The following is a 14,613-nucleotide window of genomic DNA, read 5'->3' on the forward strand; positions in this document are numbered from 1 at the left end:
AGATACGGCCACGCTCCATAGCAAAATATACAGCCACGCTTTAAAAGCGTGGCGAAAGCCTTGTTAAATTAAAAAAAAATTCTTTTTGTTACTTGATCTTCATTGCTACATAATATAAATTTTCAATCCTTTTTTATTACCAAACCTACAAATATAGTATGCAATTTTTATTATAAGACAAATCAAACAATAATTAGTGAGATCAACCATGTCTTCAAGTTTGAACTTTATGCCAGTCTCCTCTTCAACCTGTCAGAGGCACAACTAAGCTATGAAGAGAATTGGAGAGAGAGAGAGAGAGAGAGAGAGAGAGAGAGAGAGAGAGAGAGAGAGAGAGAGAGAGAGAGAGAGAAGCCTCACGAACTGCAGTGCCAACGAAATCACCCTTGTCATCATCCAACATTCCAGTAGGCAATTCCAAAATAATTCTTCCAGTAGGAACCCTTGCCTGATAAATAAAAGATAATAAGCATAATATGGAACTCTAGTTAAAATGTTTGAAAAAAAACATAGTTCTCTTTGCAAGGATCCAACATCTAAGAACCTGTTCAGTAAGGACAGCATAAGTGGTGGACGAAATTGTGATCTTTAATTAATGGCTCCTTGGCATGTGCCAAGGAGAACTAATTTAACTAACTGATTACTTGCTCAGAGCACAATTCCGTTCAACTAACCAGCAAGTGTACTGGGTCGTCCAAGTAATACCTTACGTGAGTAAGGGTCGAATCCACAGAGATTATTGGTTTGAAGCAATCAATATTTATTTTATTAGTCTTAGTTAGGATGTCAACAAGGATTATTTGGATTAAAAGTGAAATTACTGGATTTGATAAAAGAGGGAACAATGTTACTTTGATTTGCAGTACTGGGGAATATGTTGGAGTTTTGGAGATGCTTTGTCCTCTGATTTCAACTCTTCCTTGAGATCCTCTTCTCACACGCAAGTTCCTTCCATGGCAAGCTCTATGTAGGGTGTCACCGTTGTCAATGGCTACTTCCCATCCTCGCAGTGAAAACTATGCACGCACTCTGTCACAGTACGGCTAATCACCGGTTGGTTCCCGCTCCTACTGGAATAGAATCACTCTTTTGCGTCTGTCACTAACGCCCAGCAGGTTAAAGTTTGAAGCACGTCACAGTCATTCAATCCCGGAATCCTACTCGGAATACCACAGACAAGGTTTAGACTTTCCGGATTCTCATGAATGCCGCCATCAATCCGGCTTATACCACGAAGATTCTGTTGGGGAATCTAAGAGATATTCATTCAATCTGATGTAGAACGGAGGTGGTTGTCAGGCACACGTTCATGGGTTGAGGAAGGTGATGAGTGTCACGGATCATCACCTTCTCCACAGTTAAGCGCAAATAAACATCTTAGATAAGAACAAGCGTGTTTGAATGGAAAACAAAGGAATTGTATTAAATCATCGAGACGCTGCAGAGCTCCTCACCCCCAACAATGGAGTTTAGAGACTCATGCCGTCACAAAGTATGTAATTCAGATATGAAAATGTCATGAGGTACAAGATAAGTCTGTAAAAGTTGTTTAAATAGTAAACTAGTACCCTAGGTTTACAGAAAATGAATAAACTAAGATAATTGGTGCAGAAATCCACTTCTGGGGCCCACTTGGTGTGTGATGGGGCTGAGACTAAAGCTTTTCACGTGTGGAGGCCTTTCTTGGCGTCAAACTTCAGGTTGTGACGTGTTTTGGGCGTTCAACTCCGGATAATGACGTTTTTCTGGCGTTTAACTCCAGACAGCAGCATGAACTTGGCGTTTAACGCCAAGTTACGTCGTCTATACTCGCTCAAAGTATGGACTATTATATATTGCTGGAAAGCCCTGGATGTCTACTTTCCAACGCCGTTGATAGCGCGTCAATTGGACTCCTGTAGCTCCAGAAAATCCATTTCGAGTGCAGGGAGGTCAGGATCCAACAGCATCAGCAGTCCTTTTTCAGCCTAAGTCAGATTTTTGCTCAGCTCCCTCAATTTCAGTCAGAAAATACCTGAAATCACAGAAAAACACACAAACTCATAGTAAAGTCCAGAAATATGATTTTTGCCTAAAAACTAATATTATTCTACTAAAAACTAACTAAAACATGCTAAAGTCTACATGAAATTACCCCCAAAAAGCGTACAAAATATCCGCTCATCACAACACCAAACTTAAACTGTTGCTTGTCCTCAAGCAACTAGATGAATAAAGTAGGTTCTAATAGAGATAAAGAAATAATAATATTCTCGAGTTCTAAATGAGGCTCAGATTCTTATTAGATGAGCGGGGCTTGTAGCTTTTTGTCTCTGAACATTTTTGGCATCTCCCTGTATCTTTAACTTTTCAGAATGATTGGCATCCTTAGGAACTCGGAATTCAGATAGTATTGTTGATTCTCCTAGTGTAGTATGTTGATTCTTGAACACAGTCATTTTATGAGTCTTGGCTGTGGCCCTAAGCACTTTGTCTTCCAGTATTACCACCAGATACACAAATGCCACAGACACATAACTGGGTGAACCCTTTCAGATTGTGACTCAGCTTTGCTAAAGTCCCCAGTTAGTGGTGTCCAGAGCTCTTAAGCACACTCTTTAGCTTTGGATCACGACTTTAACCACTCAGTCTCAAGCTTTTCACTTGGACCTTCATGACACAAGCACATGGTTAGGGACAACTTGGTTTAGCCGCTTAGGCCTGGATTTTATTTCCTTGGGCCCTCCTATCCATTGATGCTCAAAGCCTTGGATCCTTTTTACTCTTGGCTAGTGCCCATGGCTTGTGAATATTGTGTTTTTTTTTTTTTTTGAACTGCTTTTTCTTGCTTCAAGAATCAATTTCATGATTTTTCAGATCATCAACAATATTTTTCGTGTTCCTCATCCTTTCAGGAGCCAATATTCATCAAATTCAAAGTACATATTATGCACTGTTCAAGCATTCATTCAGAGAACAAAAAGTATTGCCACCACATATAATTAATTATAAATTTTATTATTAAGAACTCGAAAAATATAAATTACTTCTTTATTCTAAAAGAATCTACTACTTTATTCATGCCTAATGATGATGAGAAAAATAAATTATAGCTTAATTGGAAATAAAATCAAAATAGACATCCTAATTACTACTAAATATCTTCTAAGGTTAATTTCTAAAAGGAATAATCTCTACTAAGTTGGAACAGAGAAATTGGAACTCAGCAACCTGTTGTTTTGAGGAGTGGATGCTCCTCTGACTCTTTGGGGTGTGGTTCAAGGATTAATTTTTGGCGCTTCAGTTCCCTTAGATCACGCCCTTGCTCCTCTTGTTCCTTGAGCAGTTTGCAGATCATGCTACCTTGATTATTCTGTTCTTCCTTTATTTGATCCATAGCTTCTTGCAATCTGGAAACAGAAGCCTCAAGTTGTTCCCAATATTCATATTGGGGCAGTTCTGGGAGGGCTTCTTGTGCTCTCCTTCTGACAGGATCCTCTTGTTGCTGTTGCCTGACCATTGATATTCCAGTAATGGGCTTTTCAATTGGGATATATTCAGTTATTCCCATCTTTACTCCAGCCTCTTTGCAAAGCATAGAAACTAGGCTTGGATAAGCCAATTTGGCGTCCTTAGAATTCCTGTTTGCTATTTTATATAGCTCACAGGAGATCAGCTGATGGACTTCCACTTCTTTTCCCAACATGATGCAGTGAATCATGACAGCTCTTTTGATGGTAACTTCAGAATGGTTGCTGGTGGGCAAGATGGAACGACAAATAAAGTCCAGCCAGCCTCTGGCTACTGGTTTTAGATCTTCTCTTTTGAGTTGGACTGGGATGCCAGTTGTACTGGTAGTCCATTTGGCTCCAGGGATGCATATGTCCTCCAGAACCTTATCCAGCCCTTTATTGACCCTTATCATTCTCCTATTAAAGGAGTCTGGGTCATCTTTCAGTTGAGGGATCTTGAATACCTCCCTGATCCTGTCAGAATGGGTATGAATGATTTTTCCTCTGACCACTGTCTTATGGTCAAAGATAGCAGCTCCAATGATTCTTTGCCTTTCTGTCTGCCATAGATTAGCATAGAATTCTTGAACCATATTCTTCCCCACTTTCGTTTCAGGATTGGCCAGAATTTCCCAATTCCTGTTCCGAATTTGCTCTTGGATTTCCGGATATTCATCTTCTTTCAGATCAAATCTGACTTCCGGGATCACTGATCTGTGACTCATTATCTTGTAGTAATGGTCTGAATGTTCTTTAGTTAAGAACTTCCCTTGGTTCCAAAGTGGCTTTGGAACGCTTTCTTTCTTTCCTCTTGGGGTGGTTTGTTTCCTTTTAGGGGCCATGATCAAGAGACACAATAGTTTTTGTGATCACGGGAAAACACACCAAACTTAGAGCTTTGCTTGTCCTCAAGCAAAAGAGAGGAAAGAAGAGGGATAGGAGGAGAGCAATGTGGAATGGTGATGATGAGGAGGGCGCCGAACACAAGATATAGGGAGGGGGTGGGTAATTTTCGAAAAAAATAAGAAAGAGATAAGATAAAAGATATAATTTTAAAAGATATGATCAGAAAAAGATATAATTTTAAAAAGGAAAAGATATAAATCAAAATTTAAAAGATAGAATTGAATTTTTAATTTTGAAAAGGATTTTTAAAAGGATTTAAAGATGTGTTGGAAACAAATTTGAAAAGCTGATGGCTTAAATTGGAAAGCCATTTGTTCTTTTGGGTTAAGATAAATCTAAAAAATTTGCAATCATTGGATATTAGAAATTAGGATAAAAACTTTTGGAATTGAAAGTGATAATTTAAAATATGTTTATGCAAGAAATCATGAATTGAAACATAAAAATTTTGAAAAAATGCAAAGAAAAACGAAATTGTACCTCCTCCCACCATCCTGGCGTTAAACGCCCACATGGTGCATGGTTTGGGCGTTTAACGCCCAGATGTTGCTTCTCCTGGGCGTTCAACACCCATGTGATGCTTCTTCCTGGCGTTTAACGCCAGGAGGTCCTTCTTTACTGGGCGTTTTTCTAAACGCCCAGAATGTTAGCAGATTGGCGTTAAACGCCCAGAAGGTGCATCTTTCTGGCGTTTAACGCCCAGAAGATGCTTCTTCTTGGCGTTTAACGCCCAGAAGGCTACCCTTACTGGCGTTAAACGCCCAGTGGGTGCTTCTTTTGGGCGTTTAACGCCCAAAGTATTTCTTACTGGCTTTTTCATGCTAGTGAGCTTCCAAATTTCTCTGTAACTCTTGGGACTTCAATCAATTACTAATTCACCTTTGAAGATACTTGGACTCAAACCTGTAAAGAAAATTTATTTAATCAGTAAATAAACTTTGTAAATGGCTGGGTTGCCTCCCAGCAAGCGCTTCTTTAATGTCATTAGCTGGACTGACACTGATATTCAATGTAATCTCAGTCTTGAGCATTCTTGCTCGAAATTATCTTCAAGATAGTGTTTAACTCTTTGTCCATTGACAATGAACTTTTTGTTAGAGTCACTATCCTGAAGTTCTATGTATCCATATGGTGATACACTTGTGATTACATATGGACCTTTCCACCGGGATTTTAATTTCCCAGGGAATAATTTGAGCCTTGAATTAAATAGCAGAACTTTCTGTCCTGGCTCAAAGACTCTGGATGACAATTTCTTATCATGCCATCTTTTTGCTTTCTCTTTGTAAATTTTTGCATTTTCGAAAGCATTGAGTCTAAATTCCTCTAGCTCATTTAACTGGAGTAATCGTTTTTCTCCAGCTAATTTGGCATCAAGGTTCAGGAATCTGGTTGCCCAATAGGCTTTGTGTTCCAGTTCCACTGGCAAGTGACATGCCTTTCCATACACAAGCTGGTATGGAGAGGTCCCTATAGGGGTCTTGAATGCTGTTCTATATGCCCACAGAGCATCATCCAAGCTTCTTGCCCAATCCTTTCTACGGTTAATTACAGTCCGTTCCAGGATTCTTTTAAGTTCTCTATTTGAGACTTCAGCTTGCCCATTAGTTTGTGGGTGATATGGAGTAGCCACCCTGTGGTTGACTCCATAACGTACTAGAGCAGAGTAGAGCTGCTTATTACAGAAATGAGTACCCCCATCACTGATTAACACTCTAGGGATACCAAATCTGCTGAAGATATGTTTCTGGAGGAATTTTAACACTGTTTTAGTGTCATTAGTGGGTGTTGCTATAGCTTCCACCCATTTGGATACATAATCCACTGCCACCAGAATATAGGTGTTTGAGTATGATGGTGGGAAAGGTCCCATGAAGTCAATGCCCCATACATCAAACAACTCAATTTCCAAGATTCCTTGTTGAGGCATAGCATAACTGTGAGGCAGGTTGCCTGATCTCTGGCAACTATCACAGTTAAGTACGAATGCTCGGGAATCTTTATAGAGAGTAGGCCAGTAGAAGCCACTCTGGAGGACTCTTGTGGCTGTTCGTTCACTTCCAAAATGTCCTCCATACTGTGATCCATGGCAATGCCAGAGGATCTTCTGTGCCTCTTCTTTAGGCACACATCTACGGATTACTCCGTCTGCACATCTCTTAAAGAGATATGGTTCATCCCAAAGATAGTACTTTGCATCTGTGATTAATTTCTTTGATTGCACCTTACTGTACTCTTTGGGTATGAATCTTACTGCTTTGTAGTTTGCAATGTCTGCAAACCATGGCACTTCCTGGACGGCTAGTAATTGCTCATCCGGAAAGGTTTCAGAAATTTCAGTGAGAGGGGGGGACGCCCCTTCCACTGGTTCTATTCGGGACAGGTGATCTGCTACTTGATTTTCTGTCCCTTTTCTGTCTCTTATTTCTATATCAAACTCTTGCAGAAGCAGCACCCATCTGATGAGTCTGGGTTTTGAATCTTGCTTTGTGAGTAGATATTTAAGAGCAGCATGATCAGTGTACACAATCACTTTTGATCCTACTAAGTAGGATCTGAATTTGTCAATGGCGTAAACCACTGCAAGTAGCTCTTTTTCTGTGGTTGTGTAATTCTTCTGTGCATCATTTAGCACACGGCTGGCATAGTAAATGACATGCAGAAGTTTGTCATGCCTTTGTCCCAACACTGCACCAATGGCATGGTCACTGGCATCACACATTAGTTCAAATGGTAATGTCCAGTCTGGTGCAGAGATGATTGGTGCTGTAACCAGTTTAGCTTTCAGAGTTTCAAATGCCTGCAGACACTCTTCATCAAAGATAAATGGCGTGTCTGCAGCTAGCAGGTTGCTCAGAGGTTTGGCGATTTTTGAAAAATCCTTTATAAACCTCCTGTAGAACCCTGCATGTCCCAGAAAGCTTCTGATTGCCTTAACATTAGCAGGTGGTGGTAATTTTTCAATTACTTCTACTTTAGCTTGGTCTACCTCTATCCCTTTGTTCGAAATTTTGTGCCCAAGGACAATTCCTTCAGTCACCATAAAGTGACATTTTTCCCAGTTTAAAACCAGGTTAGTCTCTTGGCATCTTTTCAGAACAAGTGCTAAATGGTTAAGACAGGAGCTGAATGAGTCTCCAAATACTGAAAAGTCATCCATGAAGACTTCCAGAAATTTTTCCACCATATCAGAGAAAATTGAGAGCATGCACCTCTGAAAGGTTGCAGGTGCATTGCACAGGCCAAATGGCATCCTTCTGTATGCAAATACTCCAGATGGACATGTGAAGGCCGTTTTCTCCTGATCCTGGGGATCTACTGCAATTTGATTATAACCTGAATATCCATCCAGGAAGCAGTAGTATTCATGACCTGCTAGTCTTTCTAGCATCTGGTCTATGAATGGTAAAGGAAAATGATCCTTTCTGGTGGCTGTATTGAGTCTTCTGTAATCAATGCACATACGCCACCCTGTAACTGTCCTTGTAGGAACCAGTTCATTTTTTTCATTATGAACCACTGTCATGCCACCCTTCTTAGGGACAACTTGAACAGGGCTCACCCAGGGGCTGTCAGAAATAGGATAAATAATCCCAGCCTCTAGTAATTTAGTGACTTCTTTTTGCACCACTTCTTTCATAGCTGGGTTCAGCCGCCTTTGTGGTTGAACCACTGGCTTGGCGTCATCCTCCAACAAGATTTTGTGCATGCATCTGGCTGGGCTAATGCCCTTGAGATCACTAATGGACCACCCAAGAGCTGTCTTGTGCGTCCTTAGCACTTGAATTAGTGCTTCCTCTTCCTGTGGCTCTAAGGTAGAGCTTATAATTACAGGAAAGGTCTCACCTTCTCCCAAAAATGCATATTTCAGGGATGGTGGTAATGATTTGAGCTCGGGTTTTGGAGGTTTCTCTTCTTCTTGAGGGATTTTCAGAGGTTCTATTATCTTCTCTGATTCCTCCAAATCAGGCTGAACATCTTCAAAGATGTCCTCCAGCTCTGATTCGAGACTCTCAGCCATGTTGACCTCTCTTACCAGAGAATCAATGAGATCAACACTCATGCAGTCATTTGGGGTGTCTGGATGTTGCATGGCTTTAACAACATTCAACTTGAACTCTTCCTCATTGACTCTCAAGGTTACTTCCCCTTTTTGGACATCAATGAGGGTTCGGCCAGTTGCTAGGAAAGGTCTTCCTAGAATGAGAGTTGCACTCTTGTGCTCCTCCATTTCCAGCACCACAAAGTCAGTAGGAAAGGCAAATGGCCCAACCTTGACAATCATGTCTTCAATCACGCCTGATGGGTATTTAATGGAGCCATCAGCAAGTTGAAGACATATCCTGGTTGGTTTAATTTCTTCAGCTAAACCAAGCTTTCTGATAGTAGATGCAGGTATTAGGTTGATACTTGCTCCAAGATCACATAAAGCTTGCTTGGTACAAACACCTTCTAACGTGCATGGTATCATAAAGCTCCCAGGATCTTTAAGCTTCTCAGGTAAGCTTTTCAGAATGACTGCACTGCATTCTTCAGTGAGGTAAACTTTTTTAGTTTCCCTCCAATCCTTCTTATGACTTAAGATCTCTTTCATGAACTTAGCATAAGAGGGTATTTGCTCAAGTGCTTCTGCAAACGGAATCTTTATTTCAAGAGTCCTGAGATAGTCTGCAAAGCGGGCGAATTGCTTATCCTGTTCCGCTTGGCGGAGTTTTTGAGGATAAGGCATTTTGGCTTTGTATTCCTCAACCTTAGTTGCTGCAGTTTTATTACCTACAGAAGTGGGTTGGGAAGCCTTTTTAGAAAGGTCAGCACTTGTATGTGACTGATTCCCCACTGGCATTTGAATGCTAGTGGTGGGAGCTGGAGTGGCGTCAAACGCCACTTCCTTGTTTGTTACTGGCGTTTGAACGCCAGAACCATGCTCCTTTTGGGCGTTCAACGCCAGATCCATGCTTGTTTCTGGTGTTGAACGCCAGGAATAAGCATGGTTTGGGCGTTCAGCGCCAGCTTTATCCCTTTCTGGGCTCTGCTTGTCCTCAGAGGGATTTTTAGTAGCCATTTGTTCATTTCCTGTCTTCTTGCTACCTTGAAGTGAGGTATTTAATGTTTTCCCACTTCTTAATTGAACTGCTTGGCATTCTTCTGTTATATGTTTTGACAGTTGCTTTTCTGTCTGCTTTAATTGTACTTCCATGTTCCTGTTAGCCATTCTTGTTTCCTGTAATATTTCCTTGAATTCGGCTAGCTGCTGAGTTAGAAAATCTAATTGCTGATTGAATTCATTAGCCTGATCCATCGGATTGAGTTCTGCAGTTACTGTTTTAGCTTCTTCTTTCATGGAAGATTCACTGTTTAGATACAGATGCTGATTCCTGGCAACTGTATCAATAAGCTCTTGAGCTTCTTCAATTGTTTTTCTCATGTGTATAGATCCACCAGCTGAGTGGTCTAGAGAAATCTGAGCTTTTTCTGTAAGCCCATAGTAAAAGATGTCTAATTGCACCCATTCTGAAAACATTTCAGAGGGGCATTTTCTTAGCATCTCTCTGTATCTCTCCCATGCATCATAAAGGGATTCATTATCTCCTTGTTTGAAGCCTTGGATGCTTAGCCTTAGCTGTGTCATCCGTTTGGGAGGGAAATAGTGATTCAGGAATTTTTCTGACAGCTGTTTCCATGTTTTTATGCTATTCTTAGGTTGGTTGTTTAACCACATCTTAGCTTGATCTTTTACAGCAAATGGAAACAGTAGTAATCTGTAGACATCCTGATCCACTTCCTTATCATGTACTGTATCAGCAATTTGCAGAAATTGTGCCAGAAACTCTGTAGGTTCTTCATGTGGAAGACCAGAATACTGGCAGTTTTGCTGCACCATGATAATGAGCTGAGGATTCAGCTCAAAGCTACTAACTCCAATGGAAGGTATACAGATACTACTCCCATATGAAGCAGTAGTGGGGTTAGCATATGACCCCAGAGTCCTCTTGGACTGTTCACTCATACTTACTTCCATAATGGAATACAAGTTGAGAATTTATAGTTTGGAATGTAGCAATAAAAATGGAATAAATACCAAAAGAAGTTAAAAATATATTTATTTTTTTTTAAATAAAATAAAAACGAAATAAATAAAAGAAAGTGGAAATATTTTGAAATTGAAAATTGAATTTTTATAAAGGATTTTCGAAAAAAAAATTGTTCAAAATTAGTTAGAAAAATAAAAATTTTTGAATTTTGAATTTTATGATGAAAGAGAAAAACACACAAAAGACACAAGACTTAAAATTTTTAGATCTAATGCTCCTTAATTTTCGAAAATTTTTGGAGGGAAAACACCAAGGAACACCAAACTTAAAAATTTTAAGATCAAGGCACAAGAAAAACTCAAGAACACATTGAAGATTCACAAGAACACCAAGAACACAAGGAAGAACACCAAACTTAAAATTTTTAGAAAACCAAAATAAATTTTCGAAAATTATAAAAATTAACAATAAAACACCAAACTTGGAGTTTGGCACAAGATTAAATCAAGAAAAATTATTTTTGAAAAAGATTTTCAAAAGTACTGGTGCTCCCTTATCAAGAATATAAGCCAATTGGGAATAAATATGACACTTGATGCAGATGTTCTTGAAAAGAAACTATCCTATCAAAATTTAATGACTCTATAACAATAAAAAATAAAAATAAAAATAAAAATAAATTATTCCTAATCTAAGAAATAAAATAAACCTTCAATTGTCCAAACTCAATAATCCCCGGCAACGGCGCCAAAAACTTGGTGGACGAAATTGTGATCTTTAATTAATGGCTCCTTGGCATGTGCCAAGGAGAACTAATTTAACTAACTGATTACTTGCTCAGAGCACAATTCCGTTCAACTAACCAGCAAGTGTACTGGGTCGTCCAAGTAATACCTTACGTGAGTAAGGGTCGAATCCACAGAGATTATTGGTTTGAAGCAATCAATATTTATTTTATTAGTCTTAGTTAGGATGTCAACAAGGATTATTTGGATTAAAAGTGAAATTACTGGATTTGATAAAAGAGGGAACAATGTTACTTTGATTTGCAGTACTGGGGAATATGTTGGAGTTTTGGAGATGCTTTGTCCTCTGATTTCAACTCTTCCTTGAGATCCTCTTCTCACACGCAGGTTCCTTCCATGGCAAGCTCTATGTAGGGTGTCACCGTTGTCAATGGCTACTTCCCATCCTCGCAGTGAAAACTATGCACGCACTCTGTCACAGTACGGCTAATCACCGGTTGGTTCCCGCTCCTACTGGAATAGAATCACTCTTTTGCGTCTGTCACTAACGCCCAGCAGGTTAAAGTTTGAAGCACGTCACAGTCATTCAATCCCGGAATCCTACTCGGAATACCACAGACAAGGTTTAGACTTTCCGGATTCTCATGAATGCCGCCATCAATCCGGCTTATACCACGAAGATTCTGTTGGGGAATCTAAGAGATATTCATTCAATCTGATGTAGAACGGAGGTGGTTGTCAGGCACACGTTCATGGGTTGAGGAAGGTGATGAGTGTCACGGATCATCACCTTCTCCACAGTTAAGCGCAAATAAACATCTTAGATAAGAACAAGCGTGTTTGAATGGAAAACAAAGGAATTGTATTAAATCATCGAGACGCTGCAGAGCTCCTCACCCCCAACAATGGAGTTTAGAGACTCATGCCGTCACAAAGTATGTAATTCAGATATGAAAATGTCATGAGGTACAAGATAAGTCTGTAAAAGTTGTTTAAATAGTAAACTAGTACCCTAGGTTTACAGAAAATGAATAAACTAAGATAATTGGTGCAGAAATCCACTTCTGGGGCCCACTTGGTGTGTGATGGGGCTGAGACTAAAGCTTTTCACGTGTGGAGGCCTTTCTTGGCGTCAAACTTCAGGTTGTGACGTGTTTTGGGCGTTCAACTCCGGATAATGACGTTTTTCTGGCGTTTAACTCCAGACAGCAGCATGAACTTGGCGTTTAACGCCAAGTTACGTCGTCTATCCTCGCTCAAAGTATGGACTATTATATATTGCTGGAAAGCCCTGGATGTCTACTTTCCAACGCCGTTGATAGCGCGTCAATTGGACTCCTGTAGCTCCAGAAAATCCATTTCGAGTGCAGGGAGGTCAGGATCCAACAGCATCAGCAGTCCTTTTTCAGCCTAAGTCAGATTTTTGCTCAGCTCCCTCAATTTCAGTCAGAAAATACCTGAAATCACAGAAAAACACACAAACTCATAGTAAAGTCCAGAAATATGATTTTTGCCTAAAAACTAATATTATTCTACTAAAAACTAACTAAAACATGCTAAAATCTACATGAAATTACCCCCAAAAAGCGTACAAAATATCCGCTCATCAATAAGTTTCACCATCTGATTCCAGAAGTATCAACACAGTCACAGCAGGTCCTCTTGCAAATACAATACCTGAAACCTAATCACGGTTTACTTTATTATATATAAAGAAAGAAATCAGCATCAGGTGCAAGTGCACAGAAATTACAAGCAAAAGAGAAATGATGGATGCCTGAGAACATAAGGTAAGAAGCAAAAGATCCTAATAGTTATGCATTTTAGATACCACATACTAGTTCATAGCCCCTTGCTAAAATTAACACAAGAAAATGGAAACATAGACTGGCTTATAAATGTCAGCTTTAAATTTGAGAAACCCAATGCACTTTCCAAACATGTCTACACCCTGTTTACACCAAAAAGAGTCCAACTAGTTTTGTTGATTTTGATTTGAGAACATGAATAAGACTAGAAGACTAACAGGTTAGTCAGTTACTTAAATTACCACTTAACAAGGCCTAATTATCAGAAATCATATCCACTTTTTAAACACTAATGATGCAATTACCTGAATTAGAACTTGTCTCAGAGCCAAGGTGCCATCAGCTAGAATCCCAATCTCACTTTGCAAGTTATGCAACCATTGCTTGAATAAAGAGGAATCAATAGCATTCCTACAATGGAAAACAACAAAAACCAAACCAAACCACCACAACTGAGACATGTTTTTTATATAGCATGATAACAAGAAGAAACTGTGTGCCTATCAATTCTCTTTTGCCATTACATCTCATGGGGACTTGTCAAAACCTAGCGTCTAATTGAACAAAACCTCCAATATCTAATTTTAGTAGCTGCCAAAACCTGCAGGGTGTGAAAGAGGAAGAAACGAATGCCTAAATCCATCTTTTAATATTGGTGAGAGCATGATCAATCAATTATTGGTGAGAGCATGGAAACAATAGACTGCAGTATTACACAAACTACACAATAAATTACATATGAGCTACAGTTTTCAAAGAAAAAAAGGGGCCAAGAAAAATATGAGCTACACCATAATATGATACTCTATCAAACAAAAGGCCGTCCAACAACCAGATTAGAAGAAAAATTAGGTCAGACAATAAGGCCAGCGAACAGTCACGACAACAAGAAAAACGAAAAATAAACACACAAGCTATGCACATTAAATAAAATCAGTCAAGTTCAACCAGATCTTAGATCTCCACAGTAGAAGATCAGAATCAGAGTTATCAGCATGCTATATACAGTTAAACATAGCACAATTTCTAGATCTACTAGGTCTCTAACACATGGCACGAAGCAGCAACACTTATTAAACAGCAGCAGTAAATAGCTGTTTCCCAGGTTCAAGCAAGCAGCAAACAGAATCCATAGACTTAACCAGTTCCACAAACTGAAATCATTGCAGTTCATATAACAGTCCAGATTCTCTAATTAACCACCTAATTCAACTAAACTAAATTAGTTGAACTAAACAAGCTAAACAGAATAAGCTAAACCAGATTAATCAAAAAGAAATATTGGTGAGAGCATGATCAATCAATTATTGATGAGAGCATGGAAACAATAGACTGCAGTATTACACAAACTACACCATAAATTACATATGAGCTACAGTTTTCAAAGAAAAAAAGGGGCTAAGAAAAATATGAGCTACACCATAATATGATACTCTATCAAACAAAAGGCCGTCCAGCAACCAGATCAGAAGAAAAATTAGATCAGATAATAAGGCCGGCGAACAGTCAAGACAACAAGAAAAACCAAAAATAAACACACAAGCTATGCACATTAAATAAAACCAGTCAAGTTCAACCAGATCTTAGATCTCCACAGTAGAAGATCAGAGTCAGAGTTATCAGCATGCTA

The 14,613-nt window shown here is 39.3% G+C and overlaps 1 protein-coding gene across 1 annotated transcript; it reads right to left on the bottom strand.

The window, feature by feature from the left end:
• Positions 1-244: 244 nt before the first annotated feature.
• On the bottom strand, positions 245-13,474 carry LOC112776270 (nudix hydrolase 14, chloroplastic-like). The gene is made up of 5 exons (XM_029290262.2): positions 13,289-13,474; positions 13,064-13,126; positions 12,791-12,859; positions 545-568; positions 245-448 (listed from the first exon to the last, which is right to left on the bottom strand). The coding sequence occupies exons 1-5, from the start codon at positions 13,442-13,444 to the stop codon at positions 245-247; spliced, it is 516 nt and encodes a 171-aa protein (XP_029146095.2). The 5' UTR covers positions 13,445-13,474.
• Between the last annotated feature and the right edge of the window lie 1,139 nt (positions 13,475-14,613).

The sequence above is a fragment of the Arachis hypogaea genome, chromosome 1, assembly GCF_003086295.3.
Source record: "Arachis hypogaea cultivar Tifrunner chromosome 1, arahy.Tifrunner.gnm2.J5K5, whole genome shotgun sequence".
Classification (NCBI taxonomy): Eukaryota; Viridiplantae; Streptophyta; class Magnoliopsida; order Fabales; family Fabaceae; genus Arachis; species Arachis hypogaea.

Bases quoted from the DNA above. Each gene is read 5' to 3' on its own strand.
- LOC112776270 (XM_029290262.2), bottom strand. From the start codon at position 13,444: ATGTCTCAGTTGTGGTGGTTTGGTTTGGTTTTTGTTGTTTTCCATTGT. The intron at 569-12,790 runs ACTTATTGATGA...ATTTCGTCCACC, and splicing joins TTCTGGAATCAGATGGTGAA to ACTTATGCTGTCCTTACTGA. The intron at 449-544 runs GTTCTTAGATGT...TTTATTTATCAG, and splicing joins ATGCTGTCCTTACTGAACAG to GCAAGGGTTCCTACTGGAAG.